General features: G+C 39.3%; 2 protein-coding genes across 9 annotated transcripts in view; one reads left to right on the forward strand and one right to left on the reverse strand.

Moving 5' to 3' along the window:
* The window catches only part of ezh2 (enhancer of zeste 2 polycomb repressive complex 2 subunit), a 53,115-nt gene extending 40,441 nt beyond the window's left edge, over nt 1–12,674 (forward strand). For 6 of the 7 annotated variants that reach the window (XM_033050277.1, XM_033050318.1, XM_033050301.1 and 3 more), the window contains 6 exons: nt 1,224–1,402; nt 5,462–5,557; nt 7,613–7,694; nt 7,788–7,868; nt 8,224–8,308; nt 12,300–12,674. In XM_033050277.1, the coding sequence (XP_032906168.1) occupies nt 1,224–1,402; nt 5,462–5,557; nt 7,613–7,694; nt 7,788–7,868; nt 8,224–8,308; nt 12,300–12,360 (584 nt within the window). In that variant the 3' untranslated portion in view covers nt 12,361–12,674. The remainder of the gene's footprint in view (nt 1–1,223; nt 1,403–5,461; nt 5,558–7,612; nt 7,695–7,787; nt 7,869–8,223; nt 8,309–12,299) is intronic. The other variant, XM_033050310.1, reaches the window with a different exon arrangement.
* A 1,010-nt stretch (nt 12,675–13,684) lies between these two features.
* The window catches only part of cul1 (cullin 1), a 98,782-nt gene continuing 84,733 nt past the window's right edge, over nt 13,685–27,733 (reverse strand). For both annotated transcript variants that reach the window (XM_033050255.1, XM_033050264.1), the window contains exons 17-22: nt 20,381–20,473; nt 20,114–20,161; nt 19,944–20,026; nt 19,755–19,860; nt 17,776–17,889; nt 13,685–14,313 (exon numbers count right to left, since the gene is read on the reverse strand). In XM_033050255.1, the coding sequence (XP_032906146.1) occupies nt 14,233–14,313; nt 17,776–17,889; nt 19,755–19,860; nt 19,944–20,026; nt 20,114–20,161; nt 20,381–20,473 (525 nt within the window). In that variant the 3' untranslated portion in view covers nt 13,685–14,232. The remainder of the gene's footprint in view (nt 14,314–17,775; nt 17,890–19,754; nt 19,861–19,943; nt 20,027–20,113; nt 20,162–20,380; nt 20,474–27,733) is intronic.

Genomic DNA, 27,733 nt, shown 5'->3' on the forward strand with positions numbered 1-27,733 from the left:
GGGTAATTGAATATTCAAATATCTTTGTCATAAACAATCATTCAGATAAACTTTAGATATGTTAAAAAAAGGTTTTGTTTTTGCAGTTAGAAAACACATAGTTGATTTAACTTTATCTAAGATTGACTGTTGGGGAAAAAGTTGGTAGTTAATGTCTCCAATACATTTCAATAGCATATTTTATTCCCAGCCAAGTTTGACCCAATGCAAGCTCAGAGGGCAAACTTCCCGGCCTGTGCTGAAGATGTCTGCAGAAAATTATGCTTTTGCATTGTATGTCGTGAATCTGTCAGAGCAGTATGAGGGCAGCCAGAAGTGCAAATGGCAGAGTGAAATATGTAATCTATAATGCAATCTGAGATCCTTGAATGGATAACTGGAAAATAACCACTCTTACCTCTGGTGTGAGGGGCTGATGTGGCCAATATATTCATTATGCTTGGGTCATTTACAATTCATTAAATATGATGCTCCTATCTTATTTTTTAAAGTATTTTTTTTCTGGAGGCTGAGAGTGGAAGAGAAGGGAAGAGGAATATACTCCTACGATTTCTAGATAATCACAAACATTTTCTTGCTGCTTAAACCATTGCATGAATTTACATTAGAAAGTGAAAATCGAAGTTATAACTGTCAAATTTGAAGGCCAGTACAATATGCAAGGGCAATATTGCTATTAATTTTTTTCGTCCAATATTCAATCTGCTGTTAATCATTAATAAGGGATTGCGGAAAGGCATAGTAGCCTGGGAAAGTATCATTTTCATGATACTCAATTTTTAACACAGTACAAGTATAGTGCATTGCTACAAATTGTACATGTTGGCACAGTCTTAGCCAGCTTTTGATAATTATGGATTGATTCTGACTGCTAAATAATAAAATGTTTTAATGTACAATTTCTCTTCAATAAATTAGGTTAACAATTTAAAAATAAACGCTATGCATCATTATTTCTTTCTATTCCATCCATGTATTAGTTTTCTTAAATTGTAACCCTATGAATGCTTGTTATGGAAGGCATATTTTAACTTGCATTCATATGTTATTCAAATAGAAGCAGACAAGCTTATCATATACCTAATTGCAAATTGACCCCCATTTAAGTTCAAACTGACTGTAAATGAGGATGCATAGTGAAGCGTTTAAATAGAATATGTTAGTTTATAATGCTTTAAATTCCACAGCAAAATATATAATTCAGCTGAATCTTTTTCTATTAGGTCAGAACAGATTCCCTGGCTGTCGATGTAAGGCACAATGTAACACCAAGCAATGTCCTTGTTATCTTGCTGTACGCGAGTGTGACCCTGACTTGTGTCAAACCTGTGGAGCTGCTGATCATTGGGATAGTAAGAATGTGTCCTGCAAAAACTGCAGCATCCAGAGAGGATCCAAAAAGGTGATTATTGAATATATGTAATTTTACCTGCTATTAAACCTAGTATTGGCATCTTGGTGCTGTTTTCCCATTTATTGAACCCAACTGTGGGCATCCTCTTCCAAAAGAATATTATGCAGGCGTGCACACTTCTTGAAATGTTCAAAGCTGCCACGGCTGGCACTGAAGGTATTGCACTTTTTCAAGTGCAAATCCACAGTTCCCTGAACATAGCAGTACTGGTAGATAGGGTGGTGAAAAAGTACATATGGGATGCTTGCATCATCAGCCATGGCATGAAATATATGAGTTGGGATGTCACCAAAAGGCTTTAAGATATTGGTTGGGTGACACCTAATATATTGGCTGCAGTTCTCTGTTGTCGCACTACAGGAGGGATGTCATTGCACTGGAGGGTGCAGAGGAGATTATTTGGGATGTTGCTTAATTAGAGCATTTTATTTACAAGGATTATACAAAGTAAGATTATCCAGAGAAAAACAAACCCAGTCGCTCCATTCTCTCAGCATATGATAGCCCTGCCATCCCTGGAATTAACCTTGTAAACTACGCTGCACTCCCTCAATAGCAAGAATGTCCTTCCTCAAATTAGGGGACCAAAACTGCACACAATACTTTAGGTGTGGTCTCACTAGGACCCTGTACAACTGCAGAAGGACCTCTTTGCTCCTATACTCAACTCCTCTTGTTATAAAGGCCAACATGCCATTCGCTTTCTTCACTGCCTGCTGTACCTGCACGCTTACTTTCATTGACTGATGAACAAGGACCACCAGATCCCGTTGTACTTCCCCTTTTCCCAACTTGACACCGTTTAGATAGTAATCTGCCTTCCTGTTTTTGCTACCAAAGTGGATAACCTCACATTTATCCACATTAAACTGCATCTGCCCACTCAGCCAACCTGTCCAAATCACCCTGCATTCTCATAGCATCCTCCTCACAGTTCACACTGCCACGCAGCTTTGTGTCATCTGCAAATTTGCTAATGTTACTTTGAATCCCTTAATTTAAATCATTGATGTATATTGTAAATAGCTGCTGTCCCAGCACCGAGCCTTGCGGTACCCCACTAATCACTGCCTGCCATTCTGAAAGGGACCCATTATCCCTACTCTTTGTTTCCTGTCTGCCAATCAATTTTCTATCCATGTCAGCACTTGTTTTAATATTGTGTTTCCTTACTGTAAACTGTTCCATTACAGCTTCACAACTAATTAACAGAGGCTTTACACTCGTGCCTTGGGTTCAGCCATCTTTATTCAGGATCCATCTTGGCTACTGCCTCACGGGTATTGCATCATCGGTACTGCACCACAGATGGCGCTATTCCCATAACAGCACTCTACCCCCGAATACCATGTGCCCTAATTTTGCCTACTAATCTCCTATGTGAGACATTAGCAAATGCTTTCTGAAAGTCCAGGTACACTACATCCACTGGCTCTCCTTTGTCCATTTTCCTAGTTACGCCCGCAAAAAATTCCAGAAGATTAGTCAAGCAGTTTGTATGTTCTCCGTGCGACCGTGTGGGTTTCCTCCGTGTGCACAGGTTTCCACCCACATTCCAGATATGCAGGTTTGTTGGTTAATTGGCTTCTGCAAATTGTCCCTTGAGTGTAGGATAGAACTAGTGTATGTGTAATTGCTGGTCGGCACCAACTCAGTGGGCCAAAGGACCTGTTCCACACTACTCCTAAAAAATTTTAAAGTGCTATCTTCAAAATTCCTGTACATTTTGAAATCATCTTGAAGGTTATGGAAATTAAATTATGAGAAATCGCAATAGCAGGTAGAACTTTGTAATCTCAACAAAGATGAAATGGCCTGTGCGCAAGTTGCAAATTTACTGTTTGAGCTGAAATTTGCATGTTTTTAGTTAAAGTCAATGGAGCTTTGTAAATCTGGTTTATATTCTGACAAGTCAATGTAATTGTGGAAATTTGTAAAAGGAATGTTCTGAAAATGGTGCATCAACAAAGTCCTAAATCTCTTTCTCTTGTATATTTTTCTTTTGGTCAACTTAATTTATTTGGGGAAGAGTGAGCAACCAATATCTTCCATAATTAATAATACCCTTTACCAATTTCATAATGCTTGCATGTTCTTTTTTCTACTCCAATATTAGTTGGTCAATGGATTACTGTTAGATATTATCGATCTTTCCTTTTTCATTATATTAATTCAGATATAATTTCTGTTCTAAGTTAACTAATTTATTTTTTCAAGTCAAGTCAGATTTATTCGTCACGTGCACATAAAGTGCAGTGAAATGAACTTGCCAGCAGCGGTACAATAAAAAAAAAAAAGAACACAATACACAATAAAAATTTAACACAAACATCCACCACAGCATTCATCACTGTGGTGGAAGGCACAAAGTTTAGTCAGTCCTCCTCCATTTTCCCCCGTGGTCGGGACCACAACCCTCCGCAGTCGCCACTGCGGGCGGCCAGATGTGCAGACAAGGTAAGTCCTGAATCGGTGCTTCCCTACCAGAGACCGCGGCTTCAAGATGGTGTAGAGCACAGGCCGGCGGTCGAAGATCTAAAGTCCCCGCCGCGCCGCAGTTAGAAGCACCGCAGGGCCGGCGGTCAGAGCTCTTCTCCAGGGATCCCCGGCGAGTGACCCCGCTCCGGATGGTAAGTCCCCGTCGCGCCCGCGGTTAGAAGTATGCCGCGGGCTGGCGGTCAGAGCTCTTCTCCGGGGTCCCCAACGAGGGATCTCAGGTTCCAGACGCCGCGCCAACTGGAGACCGCAGATTCAGGCTGCTGCAGATGCCCGCCACCGCAGACTGCAGATTCAGGCTGCCGCGGGCCAGCGAACGGAGTGCTCCCTTCCGGCGACCCCCGGCGAGGGCTCGCCCGCTCCGCAATGAAAGAGTCTACGCTGCGCCTGGGCGCGTCTGTGGGAAAGGCCGCACCGAACCTATGTGTTAGGCCAAGAGGGAGGCGACATGGAAAAAGTCGCCTCTCGTTGGAGAAGGCGACCAAAGCGGTTTCCCCCTTACCCCCCACATAAGACACACCGAGAAACATTAAAAACACACATTGGGACATACTAAATAAACAAAAAAGTAAATAAAACTAACACGCTGCTGGCAGGGTAGCCGGCTCGCAGCGCCCCCACCGACGAACCGCTCACCCACCGACCAACTATCATTGTTATCTCTTGTACAGCACCTGCATCTCTTCCTTCACTAGCCTTTCTCATGCTAATATCACTGCCTGTTTGAATTATCACTACAAATTGTAATTTTCCTCTTTGTTTAGGATGCTGAGTGATTTAATCTAATATCTAGAAACATTCTTATTTTGTGAGATCTTTTATACTTATGTTTTATAATTGTTTGCTGACAATAAGCGAGATCGGTATTCTGAAAAACGCAAAGACATGGGATTTGTCAATAGACCTGTGTTTCATCCGTAGTCGGGGTCGAATCTGGGTCTCCAGTGCTGCAAGTGCTGTTGAATTGCTACTGGACCGTCCCCTTCCCCTTCCGAGTTTTCCATCCCTGTCTGGGGGAGGCCGGAGATCTTGCAGTGGCCGAACAGGCTTACAGCCAGCGCGGAGAAGAAGCGCTAACTCCACTGCTCCGGGCTGGTGTCCCGTCAGTTCAGGGCTGTCGGTTAACCCGGCGGGACAGGCAGAGTTGAGCTGGAGTTAGCGCTTCTTCTACGCGCTGGCTGTAAGCCTGGGCCGCCACTGCAACGGGCCTGTGTCCCATCAGTCCAGGGACATCCTGGACATCTCCGGCCGCCCCCGGACAGGGATGGGACACTCAAAGTCCAGTAGCATTTCAACAGCGCCTGCAGCGCCGGAGTCCCGTGTCCGACCCTGACTACGGATGAAATGCAGGTCTGTATTCATGCAACAGCACAGCTGCCGAGAATGTTTATCGCGAGTGACCTATGACCTGGGCATACGCAGTTAGAATACCGAACTTGTTTATTACCTTGTTGTATGAATGGACTAGTGTAAAATGTAAATAAAATGTAATTTCTATCGTCATAGTGTGTTTTTATTTTGTTGGTTACATTCTGCTTTTCTATGTAACAGCATTTACTGTTGGCTCCATCCGATGTGGCTGGATGGGGCATCTTCATCAAAGAGCCAGTACAGAAAAATGAGTTCATCTCTGAATATTGTGGAGAGGTTAGTCAAAAATTAATTTGCATTTATAATGATTTGCAAGAAGTATAGAAAAATTGTTTGCCTGATTTTGTGATTTCAAACAAATTTTAAATTTCCCAATCGGTAAAATTGACTTGATTTTGTCTGGTGCAAGGTATATCCAGAAATGGCTTTTGTTTTGGTTTTCAACTAGCTGTGGTAAGTAGTTTTAGACTGCATTTTAAGCTTTTGGTTCAGAAACACACGAGTTAAAGTTGCATATTTTTTGAGATTCATTCTTCAGTGAGGTGCGAGCAAGATATTATCTTATAAAAATGCTACGTAATGAGCCAGTTTAAAGGCAATATATGTGAAATTGGGATAGTGACGCTTGCTTACATGTAAATGTTAACTTCATTTTTAATAACTTTTAAGAAGTGGTAATCATTCAGTTTAGAATTTTGGTCTTGAGAGATTATTAAATCTATTTTGATCTCACATTGCGTGCACCCTTGTGAACTCTCAGAGCACAATAAATCATTCCCATAGTGGGCAGATAGGTAGCAGTAGAGAACATGCCCCAATCAGCATCAATGGTGCTGAAATTCAAATGGTTAGGGGCTTCAAGTTTCTTGGCATAAATATTACCCAGTGATTTGGTGTGGAACAGGCATATTGAAATGACAGCACACCAACGCCTCTACTTCCTCAGGAGCCTGAGGAAATTTGGCATGTCTCCAATGACTCTTACAAACTTCTACATAGGCACCATAGAAAGCTATACTGTTAGGTTGCATCACAGCTAGGTTTGACAACGGCTCTTGCCCGAGACTGCAAGATATTGCATGGAGTCATGGGTGTAACCCAATCCAGACTCCCCAATATTGACTCCATCTACTTTACGCTGCCTGAGGAAAGCAACCAATATAATCAAAAGCCTTTTCACACCAATCGTGCCTTCATCCTGCTCCTGTCAGGCAGAGAATACAGAAACTTAAAAATACGCACCATCAGACTCTGGAAGAGCATCCCCTCTGTAATCAGACTTCTGAATGGTCCTTCCATAAACTAGGATGCAGTCGAATTTTCCTCAATTTCATTGCGGTCATTGGACTTTCCTTTGGATCTTTCCATTTGCTCTATCTATTACACTTGAGCTTGGCATGATTGTATTTATGTATAGTATTATCTGATTTGATTAGCTTTTCACTGTACTTTGGTACACATGTCAATAATACTTAAACCTAAGCAGGTGCAGTTTGATATAGATGAGGAAACAAACTAAACAGTAAGAAGTTGTTCAAGAATTGTAACAAGAATAGTAAAGATGGTGCAATTGAAGCGAATGTTATTAAATGCTAAATGTTATGTTCTGTAAGCCAGATTGTAAGGCTTTCTTTTGTAAGTTTATAGGTGCAGAGAGTTGACCACAAATTACAGTTCTGTATTTTATATCAATTCTGTATCAAATTGTTAAAGACTACAAAATCCTTACAGTTCTGGTCACCACATTGCAGGAAAGATGCGATTGCAGTGGAAAGAAAGCAAAGGAGATTTAAAAGATTTTGCTGGAACTGGAAAATTGTAGCTGTAAGGATTAATTAAGTGGAGGATGCTTTCAAAGGAGGTGAATAATTGAGATGTAAAAATCCAGGTGTCTAGATAACTAGGAAGAGCTTATTTTTCTTAGCTGAAGGTTCAATAAGGACATTAAAGGGGATTTGAGGGAGAAAAAAAAATCATATTGTTCAGCTACAGAACATACCTGAAAGGACTCATCCATAATAAGAGGTACTTGGTTGCTCAAGTAAAGATCTATAGACCTAATACTGGAGCTTGGAATTAGGTTGAAAGTCATGACAAAGAAAATTACCTTTAGCCCACTGCATCCAAATTAGACCTAGGCCTTTTCACAGGTAAAGCTGGGAAATACTTCTCCACTTGGGTAGAAACTTTCTATTCTACAAATAGAAATTGATGCTGGGACAATAATGATTTTTGAAACCTGAGGCTGCTTGATAGATTTTCTATTCACTATACATTTTGTGTATAGTGGTTTCTATTTGTTCCATCATCTAAATTTAATTATCTTTTTAGATTATATCCCAGGATGAAGCTGATCGCCGTGGCAAAGTTTATGACAAATATATGTGCAGCTTTCTCTTCAATCTGAATAATGGTATGAATATTCACAATTTGGATAAAATACATAAATAAAAGTAAAACCTGAAAAGTGTGTCTGCAGAAATAACTTGATTTTTGTTTGTTGCAGACTTTGTTGTTGATGCAACACGCAAAGGTAACAAAATACGTTTTGCGAACCATTCTGTCAATCCCAACTGTTATGCCAAAGGTAAGTGCCACCATTTGTCACTTTTGGGCTTCTTATCTGCAAAATTAATGGGAACCATAATGGTTTATACTAGTGACCTACCTGTGTCTTTCAACACCAGGGAACATGTAGCTAATTGCACTGCTAATATTTAATGGTAGAGATTCTCCAGAAGTAATGATGCTGAACATCAACCTCTTGCTCTGGTTGTGAATTTTAAATAAAAGCTGGGAATAATTGAGAAATTGAATAGCTGAGAGATCATCATATTTCTAATAATCAATAGACAGCGTTCATGAACAAAGTAGGAGTGGCATTGGGTTTAAGTGGTATGAGTCTTAAGGTATGGATGTTTTATTTTTCTCCTGATTCTTAGTAATGATGGTTAATGGAGATCATCGAATAGGCATATTTGCCAAAAGAGCAATCCAGACTGGCGAGGAGTTATTCTTCGACTATAGGTATGAACAGCATGAACTTTTAGGTGAAGAGGATCAATGGATAATATTTTGATGTTTATCTATTTGAATATTTCTACTAATTCAATAATCATTTGTTGAAATATTTTCAATGCTGAAATTTGTCTAAAATTTAGTTTTGCAATCAAATTTACTTATTACTGCAATAATGGTAAATTTGTTATAATTATGAGTGTTAATATGCTAGATGTTAGATGCAGCCTTTTTGCAAAACAAAAAACTCCTCTTAAGGATGGAAATTGTTCATTTTGTGGTACTGGCAGTGGAATTGTCTTGATGGGCTAGTGAACTGGAGAATTCAAAATTGATTTGAGTTTTGCATCAATATAATCAAGCGTTAATAATCGTCACCTGAAATCAAGTACATTTTAACCATTCATTTTTTAAAAATCACTTTAATCGGTTTCCTTTTGGAAAACGTGAGAGCTATAAAGTATGGGTTGATTTCCTGCAACATTAGATGATCAAAACATGAGGAGTTTAAAGAACCTTACCAGTAAAATTATACTTTAGTTGTAGAACATAATAGAAAAGGACCATTCGGACCAAAATGTCCATCTCAAACATGATGCCAAGTTACTCCTCTGCTAGCACATTATCTATATCCTTCCATTCTTTACATCAACACATGCCCATCCAATGGCTTAAATGTCACTGTCGTATATCTGCCTCCACTACATTTAGCAATGCGTCCCAGGTACCCAATACTCTGTGAGTTAAAACAAAAACTTGCCCTGCACATTCCATTTAAACTTGTCTCTTAAACCTATGCCCTCTACTCTTTTTGATGTTTGCACCTAGGGGGATGGGGAGGGAGGGTGGGGGGGGGGGGGTTCTGACCGTCTACCCTGTCCTGCAACGTAAGTCAGTGGCCCTTTGTCCCATCAATGTTGTTCAGCATCTGATCTTCTCTCTCCACTTAACTATTACATTTGAAACCAGTTGTTGTTCACTTCCTTCCCATCTGTGTGAAATGACACTGCATTGATATTTTGCACTCCTGAAATTTAACAAGATTTGGTAAGTATTTAGTCCCTTTTATGGTCCTGATTAGGTGCTTCCACACCTTCTGGGTAGACATTTCTAAAAATTCTCATCCCCACAAGAAATTTCTTCTTGTTTGCCCTTTACTCCACAATTTGAGAATAATAATAGGAAAAAATCACATGTTGTTAAAGTGCACATTGCCAGATTTTATTAAAGGGTATTTTTATACATTTTGGTTTCACCATGTAGAAATTACAGCTGCGTTTATACATAGTCCCTCCATTTCAGGGCACCATAATGTTTGGGACACGTGGCTTCACAGGTGTTTGTAATTGCTCAGGTGTGTTTAAATGCTTCCTTAATGCAGGTATAAGATAGCTCTCAGCACCTAGTCTTTCCATTACCTCTGGAAACGTTTATTGCTGTTTATCAACATGAGGACCAAAGAAGCCATTATGAGACTGAGAAACAAGAATAAAACTGTTAGACATCAGCCAAACCTTAGGCTTACCAAAATCAACTGTTTGGAACATCATTAAGAAGAAAGAGAGCACTGGTGAGCTTACTAATTGCAATGGGACTGGTAGGCCAAGGAAGACCTCCACAGCTGATGACAGAAGAATTTATAATAAAGAAAAATTCCCCAAACACCTGTCCGACAGATCAGAAACACTTCAGGAGTCAGGTGTGGATTTGTCAATGACCGCAGAAGACTTCATGAACAGAAATACAGAGGCTGCACTGCAAGATGCAAACCACTGGTTAGCTGCAAAAATAGGATGGCCAGGTTACAGTTTGCCAAGAAGTACTTAAAAGAGCAACCACAGTTCTGGAGAAAGGTCTTGTGAACAGATGAGATAAAGATTAACATATCAGAGTAATGGCAAGAGCAAAGTATTTAGGAGAGAAGGAACTGCCCAAGAGTACAGAGAAGGTTCACCAGACTGATTCCTGGGATGGCAGGACTTTCATATGAAGAAAGACTGGATAGACTCGGCTTGTACTCGCTAGAATTTTGAGGGGGGATCTTATAGAAACGTACAAAATTCTTAAGGGGTTGGACAGGCTAGATGCAGGAAGATTATTCCCAATGTTGGGGAAGTCCAGAACTAGGGGTCACAGTTTAAGGATAAGAGGGAAGTCTTTTAGGACCGAGATGAGAAAATCGTTTTTTACACAGTGGTGAATCTGTGGAATTCTCTGCCACCGAAGATAGTTGAGGCCAGTTCATTGGCTATATTTAAGAGGGAGTTAGATGTGGCCCTTGTGGCTAAAAGGATCAGAGGGTATGGAGAGAAGGCAGGGATGGGATACTGAGTTGGATGATCAGCCATGATCATATTGAATGTCGGTGCAGGCTCGAAGGGCTGAATGGCCTACTCCTGCACCTATTTTCTATGTTTCTTAGATCTGAAGTATATAATCTCATCTGTGAAACACAGTAGTGGGGATGTTATGGCCTATGCATGTATGGCTGCTGAAGGTACTGGCTCACTTATCTTCATGATACAACTGCTGATGGTAGTAGCATAATGAATTCTGAAGTATATTGACACATCCTATTTTATCTATTAACAAGAAGTTTGCATAATTACTTCATTCACTTGCTGCTTTCTGCTCAAGTTGAAATGCCTTAAAACTCTTTGGTCGGCGGTTCATTCTACAGCAAGACAATGATCCCAAACATACTGCTAAAGCAACAAAGGAGTTTTTCAAAGCTAAATAATTGTCAATTCTTGAGTGGCCAAGTCGATCACCTGATCAGAACCCAATTGAGCATGCTTTTTATATGCTGAAGAGAAAACTGAAGGGGACTAGCCTCCAAAACAAGCATAAGCTAAAGATGGCTGCAATACAGACCTGGCAGAGCATCACCAGAGAAGACACCCAGCAACTGGTGATGTCCATGAATCGCAGACTTCAAGCAGTCATTGCATGCAAAGAATTTGCAACAAAATACTAAACATGACATTGCTGTATCCCAAACATTGTGATGCCCTGAAAAGAGGGGACTATGTATAAACACAGCTGTAATTTCTACATGGTGAAACGAAAATGTATAAAAATGGCCTTTATTAAAATCTGACAATGTGCACTTTAACCACATGTGATTTTTTCTATTACAAATCTCAAATTGTGGAGTACAGAGGCAAATAAATAAGTAAGTAAGTTTATTGGCCAAGTATTCACATACTAGGAGTTTGCCTTGGTGCTCCGCCCACAAGTAACAACATGACATACAATGACAGTTACGAATGACTCAGAAAACACTAAACATTAATAATAATAAAACATTAATGATAAAACACCATTGATCAAGCATGTGAACTAACAAAATACCAGATCAACGGGAGGCTACAGATTTTTGGCTGTTGAGTAGAGCAACTACTCGTGGATAAAAACTATTTTTATGTATGGCTGTGGCAGCTTTGACAATCCGGAGTCGCCTTCCAGAGGGAAGTGATTCAAAGAGTTTGTGGCCAGGGTGAGAGGGGTCAGAGATGATCTTGCCCGCTCGCTTCCTGGCCCTTGCAGTGTACAGTTCATCAATGGAGGGAAGGTTGCAGCCAATAACCATCTCTGCTGATCGGACGATTCGCTGCAGCCTCCAGGTGTCATGCTTGGTGACTGAGCCAAACCAGACCATGATGGAGAAGGTGAGAACAGACTCTACGATGGCCGTGTAGAATTGGAACATCATAATGATGGGTCTTTGTCCCAAACATTATGGGGGGCATTGTGAGGGTCTATCCTTTCAGCAGTAATGAGAGACACTAAGGAGGCACTGCTATAGATTTAGTCATAGACTCAGGAAGCGAGGAACAGTCCCTTCGTCCCAACATGTCCCATCTACACTAGTGCCATCTGCCTGCATTTGTCCAATCCATGTACCTGTCTAAATGTTATAATAGTAAATTAGTCCTAAATTTGTGGCATTGCAGGACAAAACAGATTTACTTATACATTTAACTTTTTGTATTTTTAGGTACAGTCAAGCTGATGCCCTGAAATATGTTGGTATTGAAAGAGAAATGGAAATCCCCTGAAATGAAACTGCCTCCATTAAAAGTATAGGCAGCTGATTCTATATTTCAGGATTTATGTACTGTATGCAGACATTTGAAACTGCTCTGGTTGATTCAAAACCTACTGTGACAATAATTTATACTGTAAAAAAAAAAGCTTTTTATCTTTTCAAAAGCTGCCAGTTTTTATATGTGTACTTTTGCTATACACCTGTATGGTGAGCTGTTGGTGCAATTATAACATCAATTAAAACAGATTTGAATTTTAATGTAATTTGAAATTTATGAACTTAACTATTCTTAAATAAGGTCAAAATAAAATTAATGGCTTACACAATGGAATGAGTTGTCTCATAATTGGGGAGCACTGGATTAGTTTGGCAACTAATCTAGTAATGGCCATGGAACCAGTATCTATTTGTCAACAGAAAATCCTGGCTAAATCGTACAAAGGGATCAGCCATTTTTAAAAGCTGGTGACATAAATAGTCCATTGGCAATAGAGAGCAAATGGTATGATCTCAGTTGCAGTGCTAATATTGAAAGTAGCTATTGTGCCATTAACATTAAACCTAGATGCAAACTGGGAGATTCCAATTTTATAAAGTTGTCCCAACAGTAGAAGGAACAGCAGAGGCTGCCAATAATCCTGTGATACCTAACTGGTTAGTTATTCATTGATGAACTATGAGAAATGTAACCATAATACTATTATTTCACATTAATTTCCATGTAAATAGAAATGCCATATTTGTTAGCAGCTTGGATTTTGTTCACATACTTATCTTAAAACTGTTTACAGCAGTAGGCACTAAGTGCAAAATATCTGCCCTTTTCCTCTTAACTCCTTTCTAATCAGCCCCATGTTTTTGCTCCAGGCTTTCTCCTTTTGTAATTTATGGAAATGACACAGGTAGAAACTTAGCCTTTTCTTAAAAATCACTATTTGCATCAGCTTTCAGGTATGTGAAGCATTTAACCGTAAAAATGCTTTGATAATATATCAAGATATTACCTGTTCATTTGTATTTGCAACAATTGCAAACACCACATAAAACAGGTGGAAAGATGATAGCGAACAGGATGTGTACAAAATGTAGACAATGGAAAACCAATTCAAAGCTAGCTGGCACCTTATTCTCGATTCATGCTCCAAACCCAACTTATCAGTGGCATTAAAAACGTGTATATATAGTGAGTACTTTATACTTTTAAAACTCAGTCCATTGTTACATTAGTTTCATTTTTACTGTATTTATCTTACAAAATTATTCCATCAGATTGAGTTTTTACAGTGGTTAATAACTTTAACAATTAAAAAAAACCCCAACTAAAAAATCACAACTGTTACAGAAATCAGTAAATTTTTATTTATCACACATTTAAAAAATGAACCACACTATACAAATGGTTTCTCTTGTAGCAGATAATGCAGATTACACATTTTCTAAAGGGCTTGTTCAAATTCACTAGTATGCTTTTGGAAAGTGCTGCCAACATTGCATTCATAAATTAGTTTTTCCTGCTGCCTGTTATTTTCAGAGCAGTGGTGGCCATGTATAGCTGAAATAGGTTTTTAATGCAGATAGGCAGTAGCATGCAACCCCTACGTAGAAGGTTCAACTCCTTTATCATTTGCTGAATTAAGGTTAGGGGTTTCTTTTGATATTTACATAGTGAAATGCAGCAATCCTGAGAACAGTTCAGTAAAGTAAAATGACTGGCTGGCAATTCCTCTCACGGTTAAAAGGAGGCCCAGCAGGCAGCAGAAAGCTGCGATGTTCAAGAATGCAATCTTACGTTCCCATCCTTATCACAAAACTAATAGCATTCTCTGTATTTGAGTCAGTATGTCTTAGGAATGAAGTTTTTATTCAGACACTTGTATTATATTTAAGCCAAATAACTGTAAGTGTCCTTCTCCCCATCCACACGTTCCAAATACTCCTTTTCTATCAGAATGTCGATGCATTTCTGTAAAAGAAAAATTACTTCAGTATGGTACAAAATGTCTTTCCTACATTAAAACAAGTGCACGACAATATAAACACATTCCAATTCAGAGTTTTAATACAAAACCTAACAAGGGACTCCAGTGTAATAACACTTTGTTAGGACATTTTATTTGCAAATAATTGGCTAATTAATATTTTCATTAGAAGCAACAGCTCAGTACTAAACAGCACATGACAAAACAAATGTAGGTCTTTTGGTACAACTACCAGTTATGATTTTGCATATGACACATAGTATAAGTATATGAATGTAAATATACTGTCATTTTATTCAGTAATGGGATGTAGGTAATAGCACCGTCAAGTCCCTGCAAAATTGCTCCCAGTGTTATTGGATAGGGAGTGAGGTATCATTGGCCTTGTGAAGATGAAGCATTGGTGCTAAATGTCCACATCAGCATTGCATATGATATGCTGGTGATGGTTTTCATTTGCCTGTTGTCCTTTTCCTTCCCAAGCTTGGGAAGAAATTTCACCGGTGCTCAACAGCAGAGTTTTGAGAACTTTTTGAATTTGAATGTTTCTTGGTGAACACAACTTTTATATTTGCATAAAGTAATTAATTCAGTACAGATTCTGTGTTGTTTAAAGTTGTTAAAATGTATTTGCAAAAATGCATTAAATTTCAGCATTTGTAATCAGTTAAATCATCAACCAAAGGTCCAAATTTCTATGAAATTTTAATTCTATCAAACTAACCACTGGAATTGCTGGCTCAAGTTTTTTAAAATACCAAAATCGAGAAATGGATGTTTATAGCTTTTAAAAAAAATAATTATTGGTAATTATCAGGCCGAATAAGCACATATCTGCATTAACTCTGTATTTGTAACGAGATAAAATAAAAAATCTCAGTACAATCTATTGATTTTGGTTAGTAAAATAAGATGTGAATGAAAATTATACCTTAATTTATATTCATGTTATTTATAAAGTTGAAACAACACATCTAAAGTAACCCTGAAACCCTGAAGTGCCTTAAAATGATGCATAAAACCTAACTGCAGTTGAAGCATCTAAGCAATAGAATCTGTAAATTATATTGCATGCAAGTGCTAAATCTGAATAAATCTAAATTTAAAATTAGAAGCTGGGTATTTGCAGGAGAACAAGACATGGAAAAAATCAGTGACATTTTATTTGCTGATGTCATGTAGGACCGATTTATTTAATTAAATCTGAACTCAACTCTCATTTTATTATTAGAAACGCATTGCCCAACTGGGGACAACTGCAAGCACTGGTCTTTAAATTCTGTTTTTTTAACATACCGTGACATTCAAGGAATTTTGTTTTCAATTTTTTAAATTCTGTATCCATCTACATGCCCGTTAACTTGTGCAAATGGCTGTTCCTGACAATAAAGAGCCTCAAATACATGGCAGCTATCAGAGGTTAGATCCATACTCCTTTGTCCATTGGGAAGACCAATCTGTAACAACAGTTCTGTCCCACAAGCTTTGTGCTCAAATTAACTGCCTACTGCAATGCCTTTGTCCAATCAAAATATTCCTGAAACTTAAAATATCCTACATTAATTGAAACATAGGGAGATCGATCAGCAGATGGATGCGATCTCACTGGCTCTCTATTCTGTTCTGGACCACTTGGACAACAAAAACTCGTATGTCAGGCTGTTATTCATTGACTACAGCTCGGCATTTAATACAATCATCCCCGCCAAGCTCTCAGATCTGGGTCTCTGCGCATCCTTCTGCAATTGGATCCTCTACTTCCTCGACCAGTCTGTCCGTATTGGTGGAAATGTGTCATCCTCTAAAACAATCGGCACAGGAGCACCTCAAGGCTGCGTGCTCAGCCCCCTGCTTTACTCACTCTATACTCATGATTGCGTAGCCGGCCATGGTGCGAACTCCATCATCAAGTTCGCCGACGACACCGCTGTTGTGGCACGAATCACTGATGGTGACGAGTCAGAGTATAGAAGTGAGATAGACCGATTGACCAAATGGTGCCAGCACAATAACCTGGCTCTCAACACCAGCAAAACCAAGGAACTGATTGTGGACTTTGGAAGGGGTAGGATAGGGATCCACAATCCTGTTTATATCAACGGTGGAAAGGGTCAAGAACTTCAAATTCCTGGGCGTGCATATTTCCAAAGATCTTTCCTGGTCCCAGCACACTGATGCAATTATAGAGAAAGCACACAGCCGCTCTTCTTCCTGAGAAGATTACGGAGAGTCGGTATGTCAAAGAGGACTCTCTCGAACTTCTACAGATGCACAGTAGAAAGCATGCTGACTGATTGCATCGTGGCTTGGTTCGGCAACTTGAGCGTCTGCAGTTGTATAAGACATTGGTGAGGCCACATTTACTGTATTGTGTTCAGTTCTGGGCACCGTGTTATAGGAAAGATGGTGTCAAGCTGGAAAGGGTACAGAGAATATTTAGGAGGATGTTGCCAGGTCTAGAGGGTCTGAGCTTTAGGCAGCAGTTGGGTAGGCTGGGTCTCTATTCCTTGGAGCGCAGGAGGATGAGGGGTGATCATATAGAGGTATATAAGATCATGAGAGGAATAGATCGGGTAGATGCACAGAATCTCTTGCCAAGAGTAGGTGAATCGAGGTCCAGAGGACATAGGTTTAAGGTGAAGGGGAAAAGATTTAATAGGAATCTGAGGGGCAACTTTTTCACACCAAGGGTGGTGGATATATGGAACAAGCTACCAGAGGTCGTTGAGGCAGGGACTATCCCAACATTTAAGAAACAGACTAGTACATGGATAGGACAGGTTTGGAGAGATATGGACCAAATGCTGGCACGTGGGACTAGTATAGATGAGACGTGTGGGCAAGTTGGGCCGAACTCAGTTTACAACATCCCTTAACTGCAAGCATTGACCAGTTCATGCTTTTATGTCAAAATTAATCAGAAGGGAATAATCAGCTAATTATAACACTTATTGTAACAGACCTATATCATTTATAACAGATGCAAGGCTTTATGATTTTCAAAGCCGACTTCATTTGCAATATCTAGATATTTGTAACCTAACCTAGAGAACCATTTTGTTATTTTTGATTTAAACCAATTTTTGCCAATTTGTTGCTCAGTTGTTTTACAAGGTAAGAACTGGTATCCATTATATATATTGTTTATCACTTCTGAAGACATCAACATTTAGGGAAAGTACTTTTAAACATGATTTAGTATACAACTATGCATAAATAATTTCCAATGTCTTTCAAGTAATCTTAATCCATTTACCAGGAAAACAAAGTCTACCGACTTATTTGTTTCTCAAAAAAAGCTACATCTTCTTCCTAATTATAAAATCAATTAATATTTATTCAAACATGCATACTTTAATGCTTGATTTAGGATCAGTATATAGAGGTGTATATGATCATGAGAGGATAGGATCATAGGATGAAATGCAAATATTTGAAGAACGTACCTTAATGACGGGAACCCTGGGTTTAAACCTGGAGGAGAGTTGGTTCAGTACTTCTGCCAGTAATTGCTGATGTTTCAAAACTTTCCTCATTTTCATTATTCGTACAATTGCAGCCTTGGAAATTGCAAGAATATCAGGAAAAAGGATTAACATTATTTGTTGCAAGATTCATTGGTGCAAATTAAAACTGTAAAATGGTAGAGCATACTTGCTGCCTTTCTAACTAGTTACCCAATTAACCCTCATGAACATTCAAAGCTCTTTGAAGTAGTGAAATAATTTACTTATTTCAGTGAGATCTGAATATCAGAGTTTAAAATTGTATGAAGAGTTTCTATTGCTTTGAAACCAACCTTCTTGCTCACTTTACCTGCAGTTGGACTCTTGTTAGATGCTCTCTAGTCATGATCAGAAACCTTTCTATTAGTGCAGATATAGCTTGACCTGCTGTGTAGTTACTGGAGATTCATAAAGGTTTACAAAACCTCTCTGCTTTTACATGCTTTACCTTTTAAGGAAACTAAACATTCTAAATAATGCAACAGCGTTCACTTCATATCCATGATTCTGTACACAACCTTACAACAAAGGTTTCAATGGAGATATATAGAGGCTAGATGCCTGAAGGCCTGGTTGAATCAGTATATTTTAACAAACTTGAAAGAAGGCAAGCAACAGAAGCTGCGGCTGGCTAATTGACTACTTGAATCTGGTACACGTTCCTGCAATAACTCCATATCCCCTGATATCCAAAAGCAGGGAAGCTGAGGAACAGAATTCCAGAGTCGAGGACCTGAACTATGGCAGAACATCCAGTGGTGGACAGATTAAAATCAAGGAAGTGTGCAAGGTCAGGATTAGAGCACTGAACTCTCAGAGAATTTCATCATGAATATTTCAAGAGGGTTTGTATTCAAAAACAGGGATGTAATACTGAGGCTCTATAAGGTGCTGGTCAGGCCACATTTGGAACATTGAGCAGTTTTGGGCACCATATCTGAGGAAGGATGTGCTGGAGAGGGTCCAGAGGAGGTTTACAAGAATTATCCCAGGAATGAGTAGGTTAACATATGATAAGGGTTTGATGGCACTGGGCCTGTACTCGCTGGAATTTAGAAGAATGAGGGAACACCTCATTGAAACGTACACAATAGTGAAAGGCTTGGATAGAGTGGATGTGGAAAGGATGTTTCCACTAGTGGGAGATTCTAGGACTAGAGATCATAGCCTCAGAATTAGAGGACGTTCATTTAGGAAGAATTTATTTAGTCAGTGTGGTGAATCTGGAATTCTTTCAGAAGGCTGTGGAGGCCGTCAGTGGATATATTTAAGGTAGAGTTAGTTTCTTGATTAGTACAGGTGCCAGAGGTTATGGGGAGAAGGCAGGAGAATGGGGTTAAGAGAGATAACTCAGGATTGTATGGTGGAGTAGACTTGATGGGCCGAATGGCCGAATTCTGCTCCTATCACTTATGATCATGATCTTATGAAAACAAATAGGAGTAAGGCCATGAAGGAGCTGGGAACATTAAATTTAGATCATGTGGGACCAAGAGCAAACAAGAGGTCAGGAAGGGAGCATAAGAACAGTAAAGAGAGTAATCAAGCACAGAAACAGGTCCATTGTTCCCTTCTGACCATCTAAAATTGTTCACTGTGATCCATTCACTAGCACTTGTTCCATAGCCTATTATGCCTAATAATTCAAGTAGTCGTCAAGATGTTTCATTTTGGAATAATTTATATCAATAGGAAGTGAATAACGAGAGCATGAAATCTGTACAACCAGCACCGTATGAAAAGGGAATCAAGATTGAAGATGCAGACTGGCTTGATATTTGATCCCGACCGAAGTTGACAATAAAGGTATACAACTAACACGTTTAAAAATATATGCAATCAGGCCTGATTATGAAAAGGCCAATAAAATATGCTTAAATCAAGATATATATATATATTTTTTAAATCAAAGGATTTACCTGAATCAACAATTTCCGATCTTCTTCAATATTTTTGTGTGTAGTCTCCTGTTCTTGTTTTTGTTCAGTCTTCATCGGCACATTAATGTTCACCCTCAACTTTTTACTGCAAGGAAACAGCTCAGTTTAGGAAATACAATGCTAAACAGCTCAACAACTCTGATTTTCACAACTTCTTTGTTTGCTTACTTTTTGTACCCCAAGTACAGTTTAATTAATGTGTCAGGCTTCATTTCTACTTCATCCACATTTGCATTTTCATCTTCCAAAACCTGAATAAACAAAACAGGTGACTAAGGCAAGTTATGTATTTGATTACTAAATGACAATGGTCTCAAAATTAACAAATCGGCACTTACCAGTAGTTTGGACTTCAAGAGTATCTGTAAAACCTGCACCAGTATATCCTGAAATCAATATTTTCAAGACAATAAATGAGTGAAATCGCAAAATTAAAAAACTTTTCACCCCACAATGAACAAAATGAAGCAGATAAAGGCCAACTATTCTAACACAAATTATTTTTTTTAAATGACTCCTTAATTTTCAAGGCAGATTACCGAGAGGAAACGATTTAACTAATATTGTACCGACATTATCCCAAACGTATCAAGATGACTTCTCACCATTTTTATTTGAGTGCTGTCCGTCAATTGTTGAACAGTATAGGCATCCTCTGTGTTATATTGAAGTAGGATTGCCATCTGGAATGTGGATGCCTTTGAATATAAAAGTAAATTAAATTAGATCCAGACAAATATCTGCCTTGCCTATTATTGTATGAGAATTTGTATTATTTGTACTACCACTCCACCAATGTCCCCACCCTTTTTTCCAATATTTCAAGACTTTAATTCTCAATAAGTAATCAGTTGGAATGTTAAAAAAAGTGGTTGTGCCAAAAACAAATTCAAAGGCATTAAACTTGTACAGCCTGTTTTGTGGACTGCATAAAACAAAAAACAAAAACTTGCATCTAAAGAAATACATTTCAATAAACTTGACAACATTCCAGCTGTATCATTTCTGGTAAAATACATGTTGAAAATTGTCATGGCTTAAAATTCAGTAAATAGATTTCAAGATAAACACTGAAGGTATAAAGTTAATAGGACAAAAAGGGAATGAAATAGGTTATAGAACAAGAATTTCAAACTTAAAATACATGACACTGCCCCGAATGGTCCATGCAGTTTTTTTCCAATCATTTTCTTTACAAACAGGAGACCATGCAGCCCATCAGGTCAATGCCATGCTGCAAGACCATCAATTCCATTCTCCTGTTTATTTCCCCACAACCTATTCTCTGCCATTTACCCATCAACAGCTTCCGGAGTTAGATAGAGCTCTAGGGGCTAGTGGAGTCAAGGGATATGGGGAGAAGGCAGGCACGGGTTATTGATAGGGGACGATCAGCCATGATCACAATGAATGGCGGTGCTGGCTTGAAGGGCCATCTCCTGCACCTATTTTCTATGTTTCTATGATTGTCCTGCCATCCATACCAGGGGCAATTGACAGCGGCCATCTCGAAACATCTTTGAGTTGTGTGAAAACCAGCACAGATGGGGTAAACCCATGTGATTATAAGGAAAATACAAACTTCACACAGACAACACCAGAGGTTAGCAACTACATCTTTGAAACGGTTGCCACAACAGATGGAAGACTTGAGATTGGCAATCAGGAGACTGATAGAGCAATGATGGGAGTAGGAGAGGTGGGAATGGATGAAGAGACCCGTTTAAAGAGAGGAGGGGTGATGGCCTGGGGAGAGGTAGTAGATTGGAGAACGTGGTGTGGTAAAATAGGCTCGGACCAAGCATTTCCTACAAAGCAACCAATAACACAATTACATGGCAAACATTGAAAGATTCTCACCACCTGTGAATGCAAAACAGAGGCTGATATGCTTCTCTCCCATTCACATGATAAGATCTTTGGTATTCCCAAAGGACTGTTCCACATCAAAATGTTAGATGTTGCATATTTATGACAACTATAGATAGACACAAAGGGCTGAAGTAACTCAGCGGGTCGGGCATCATCTCTGGTGAAAAGGAATGGGTGTAGTTTCGGGTCGAGACCCTTCTTCAGACCAAGAGTATGGGGGAGAGGGAAACTCGAGGTATGAAAAAGTACAGAACCGTTTCTGTATAGTTGACAACTATGTTTAACTCTGATTCACCATCACAATATGTCACCCAAGTAACTCTACATTGATTATTCATCTAGGTAGAAACATCTGCTTAAACTGTATACCAAGTAAAGCTCCAAAGCTCAGTCTCCATGACAAACTTCATTTCTAATCACAAATTCCATCTCACTTTCTAGAACAAAGTTCTGCCCATATATCTGCACTATAATCATCCATTTCCTGCTGTAAAACATTAAAACATTCTTACCTTCTTTCAAATCCACAGGTTCATCCCTGCCAATCTCTCTCAACACTGCAAACTTCCAAGAAATTTGTTTCTTCAATTATGTGTTGTGGTGACCGTTTGACCCAAAGCACCTTGAGTCTCACTTGCACTTCTTACAACCCATCAGCATTCAGTATTCACAATGTGGCCTCCTTTCCACCAGAGAAACCAAATACAGTTTGGGCAATAGTAATAGTTCTGCAGAAGTGAGACGCTCAGTTTCCAATTGCCATCTCAACCTACCTCCACTCTGACCATTTGACTGTAGCCCACACTGATAAACAAGGCCCAGAGCATCCTTGAGGAATAGCACCTCATCTTACATCTGAGCACAAGCAGCCGAACTGACTCAATATTGGATTCTCCAACTTCAAGTAACACACTCTTTCTTTTTCTTTGTGTGGAACTGGCCACTGCTGCCTTCTATTGTTTTACCTCAGCATTTTTATTCTCTTAATAGTCTGACCAGCTGGTCAGGCCCTATACCTTTGCTGTCAGCAACACCCACAGTGTGCTTGTAACTGCAACATTAACTCATTTGGTCCCACCCTGTTAGGGAAACCCCCTTATTTTCAATCCATTCCTCCCACACATTCTCTATTACAAAAAAAGTGTCCTTCAATGTCACCAGTTTCTCTAGTATTATTTACTTTACAAATGATTTTCTTCATTTTTAATTCTCACTGGACTCCTGGCACTCTCATAATTCTGATGAATATTTTTCTGTCTTCCTTCACAAAGCAAAGTATTTAATTTCAGTGGCATTTTCATTTCCCATTATAAGTTCACCCAACTGTGGTATGCATCAACACCTGCCCTTGCTTGTCTTTTTCTTTTTGCCCACCAATAGAAATTCTTCATCCATTTTTGTTCATTTTGCTAATTCACTCTTATATTCTTTCTTGCCTTTCTTAATCAATTTCTTGAGACTTTTTTGATGAGTTCAAAAATGTTCCAATCCATAAACAGCAACTTTATAACCCTGTAGAAACTAGGAACTGCAGATGTTGGTCTTCAGAATAAGGACATAATTCAGTGGAGTAATTCAGCGGGTCAAGCAGCATCCCTGGAGAACATAGGTAGGCTCGGGACCGTCCCGATCTGAAACATTACCTATCGATGTTCTCTAGAGATGCTGCCTGACCTGCTGAGTTATTCCAGCACTCTGTGTCTAACGTTATAACCCTCTTCTTTTGATTTAATACTGTCTTTAATTCCTCCTGTCAGCTGCTGATTAAAATCATGTTTTGCTTCTTAAAACACTAGCCCCAAACTGTCCATCGTATTTTCTTAAATGTAATTTCCTCATCAACCAATGTCCACTCACTCCTCATACATCCATAGTTTTCTTAATGTACATTTAAGAGCCTAGCATTGGAATGAACAACATTATTTACAAACAATGTAACATTCTTGCTCTTTTTTGTACATTGTTTCCCACACACGTCTTTACTACTAGATTATTAATGAACTCTTCTTCATTGCATGATACAAAATCTGAAATAGTTTTTTGGTTAGTTGGCTTCTAAATTCTATCCCTACATGTCCAAATAACTGCTGCTGAATACCTCACACCAAGAAAGCTGGATCAAATGCATGAATGATCAATTGTGTGAGAATAAACCAGCATATATAATTCCGAGTCGTTGAATTATGCAGCACAGAAACAGGATCTTCAGCTCACAGTCCACACCAACCAACAAACCCCTCTACACAAATCCTGTTTTATTTCCCTCCCGAATTCTACCACTCACCTACACACTGGTGAGAATTTACAGCACCTGCAACCGACCAACCCACGTTTCTGGGATGTGGGAAGAAATTGGAGCACATAGAAGAAACCCGTGCATGGATAACATGCAAACTCCACACAACCAACACCAGAAGACAGAAATGAACCCGAGTCACTGGAGCTGAAGATGCAGGTCTACTAGCTGTGCCACTTTACTGTGCTTTCTGTTGCCTTGACTCACAATTCTTTTCCATAGCTTTCAGGTCCCATTTCCTTCCTTTAATAGTAAGATGTCAGAACTGACATAACCATTTCATCAAATACAGGGTGAACTGAGATTTCCATAGATAAAACCAGGAAGATAGTATTCATTCAATATCTTTTCAGCATTATAGCTTTGTAAATCAAGAATACCTACTCATTACCTTCCCATGTAAAACCATCATTGGTTTATTACATAAGGGATGCTCTGCCACTGTTATTTTTCAATCAAATTTCTGGAACATGATCAACTTGTTTTATTTTATGAAATGTTTTTTCTAATTTCTGAAGAAATATAAAAATATCTTGATTTTAAACATTCTTCAAAATGCAGCTAAACCATAGCAGTTGTTTCAACCAAAAAATGTTAGCCATTTATTCTGTAGTTAAATACCCCAGCTTCACATCTGACAACACATTAGAAGACTTCAATACTCAAAAACAATGACGTGAGAAGATCTTCAAGTCAGGATCAAATCGGGTTAATAAAAATAGTCTTTCAAAGAAACTGTGACAGATGGTGTGGGTCATGAAGTGATAGTCAAAAATATGTTGTCACCTCATCAAAACATTACAAACAAGCCACAGGTTCAGAAAATGAAATAATATTCAACCTGATGTTTTCCAAAAGGGTCAGTAAGAAGTCATGGGGCCAAGGAAAGAGCGTTCACGTCGCGGCCCTGTTTCAACCAATCTTTCCACCACCACGCACAAGAAGCGCAAGACAGACACCATTGTGCAGATGCCGAGAAGTGTGTTCAGCTCTGGCTGAACAACTTCTAATCTTGTGTGTGGACTCGATAAGAAGAGTAAGAAGTCATAACTTGATATTTAGGTCAGATGTCCATTTACAAAAAATTGATCAGCTGGGGATATGGGAATAGAGTTTTGCTCATTGATCAAGTTCCCTAAGACCAAAATTGTCAAATAAACACCTAATCTATATTACTAAAAGTCTGATCTTGGCCACTTCCTGTTGTTCTATATATTGATTTTAGAAAAAAACACCCATCTTACTCAGAGTCCCCCTCCGCTGGGCAGGACAAGAGGATTTTTCCCATCGATTAAAAATAAAAGAGTTATTAGTGTTTAAAAAATGTTAAGATTCTGTCTCCTGTCAATCACGCCATGAAGACCACGCCCCTTCTGGTGGGAGGGGGGGGGGGAAGGGACTATAAAACCCAGAAGTGTGGGCATGGCTCAGTCTCTGCAAGATGGAGGAGGGAGAGGTCACGACTCGCTGTCTTCAGTGGCCTTGCACCCTGCTTGAAGTGGTATGAAACTGCACTTGAATTTGGCAGCCTTGCACCCTGCTTGAAGTGGTATGAAACTGCACTTGAATTGGGTGGCCTTGCACCCTGCTTGAAATTAAATTTGAGTCAACTGCCAGCCCACCAGCCATGTGAGCTGCCAGCACAACAGGCTTGAGTGACTGAGCCGCCAGCCCAAGAATCCATTCGGCCCACAATGTCCATACTAGCCTCTGGAAACCAGTCCCTTCAGCCCACAACACCCATACTAGCGCTCCAGAAAGCCCCCTCCCCCAATGGCCACCAATATTGGAATTGGTGGAGAGGTGGAATATTGCGTTGGGGGACCAGCACTCCCGTGTGGTGCTGGGACCCAACGGGTCCCACTTAGTCTAGTAACTTATAAAGGCCCATGTACATTTATGAATAGGCAGAAAGTCATTTGATGGTGGAAGGTTGCTTCTCGGCCTGTGACTAGTGGTGTGCCTCAGGGTTCGATGTTGGGCTAGTTACTGTTTGTCATCTACATCAATGATTTGGTTGAGAACACACAGGGCAAGAATAGCAAATTTGCTGATGATACAAAAGTGAGTGGTTTTGCAGATAAGTGAAGATGGTTGTGAAATATTGCAGCAGGATCTGGATCGATTGGCCAGGTGGGCAGAGGAATGGTTGATGGTATTTAATACAGAGAAGTGTGAGGTGTTGCATTTTGGGATGTCGAACAAGGGCAAGACTTGCTTCATGTTGTTCCTCTCAATCTATCGCAAATTTAAATCTTATGGCCCTATCCATGCAGAATCTCAACAATTGTGTATTTAGTGCACTGCTTTAGATATTTTAACGTCTTACAAACAGAGGTCAGTAACGACTTTGTATGCGCCACAAAAATTGTGATTTAAAACAGTGCAAAAATGAAAAATGTTCAAAATCAAAACAATTATCCACTTGTTGCCTTTAAATAACTACTATTGCTTGAGCATGCAATTTAGGTCTGCATTCGCCATCTTTGTTATAGTCAAGCTTATCCATTACGACCACATACTACAACAAATGATAGATTTAGAATTAACTTCAAAACATTTGTGCCTCAGTGGCCTCACATGGCCACGATGGAGTTCTTTAGCTTCATTTCCAAAACATTTTACAATACAACATTTAAAAGATATTTTTACAGGTTCATGGATAGGAAAGATTGAGAGGGATATGGGCCAAACGTGACCAGGTAGAACTAGCATAAATAGGGCATCTTGGTCGGCATGAACAAGTTGGGCTGAAGGGTGTTTCCATGCTGTATGACTCTATGAAAACAATTCCGGTAAGTCAACAGGTACAGAAATTACAAGGAAAGGCTAAACACAGGTTAAACAGCATTGGTGTAGGAACAGACGATCAGCTGTTTTGGGTCAGAACAGCTTGCCCTAATTGTATTAATCACAGACAGAAATTAAATTTGCAATATGCTCAAATTCAGGCACAATAAAAATCAACCTTGCCAGAATCTCAGTTCTTTCCCAGAGCTGCCAAGTTTTGTCAGGGCATTTCAGTATTCAAGTACCTGAAAATCAATATTTTGCTGATGAAATCAGTATTATTACGCCGAGCCATGCTGATAAAAATGTTTTTTATGTGCAGCCATACCCATGTAAGAGTACAAGAATGCATAACTTTGCTACCAATTGACATGTCTTCTACGCACCTTACTTGACAGTGCCTTCATTGCCATCTCTTTAAATACTTCTGTTCTGTTTGCTTCCTGCCTTTAGCACCAGATGATGATGTAGAAGCCATTTTGGAAGCCTCCCTCTCCCTCTCACTCCTTCCTCTCTTTCCCTCCTTCTCTTCCTCCCTCTCTCCTTCCTTTTTTCTCCCTCCCTCTTATTCCCTCCCTCCCTCTCACACTCTCTCTCCTTCTCCCTCCCCGAACAGTCTGTGACCCATAGTGCTGTGGCCATAGCGCTATGTGTAAAGGCAATAGCGCTCCAGCTGGTAGCCCTATAATTAAAACCCATAGCGCTGTTCGTTTAAATTCCCACAAGCTAAACTGACAGCGCTGTTTAAACCTGTAACGGGACAGGCAGATCAAAGCGTACAAAAATAATCATCCAGAACTTGAAATTTAAAATACTAATAGATTTAATCTGCTCTAATTTTTAGATTTATAATTTATTACTTTGCAATTTTTAAGCAGCAAAATGAAACAGGAAGTCAGGCCAATTAAAAAAAAATCTGTATTTTACAAAGCAAATCCGTACATCCGTATTCTCATCGCATTTCCGTACAAAATACGGAAAATCCGTATTACTTGGCAGC

The sequence above is a fragment of the Amblyraja radiata genome, chromosome 2 (genome assembly GCF_010909765.2).
Source record: "Amblyraja radiata isolate CabotCenter1 chromosome 2, sAmbRad1.1.pri, whole genome shotgun sequence".
NCBI lineage: Eukaryota > Metazoa > Chordata > Chondrichthyes > Rajiformes > Rajidae > Amblyraja > Amblyraja radiata.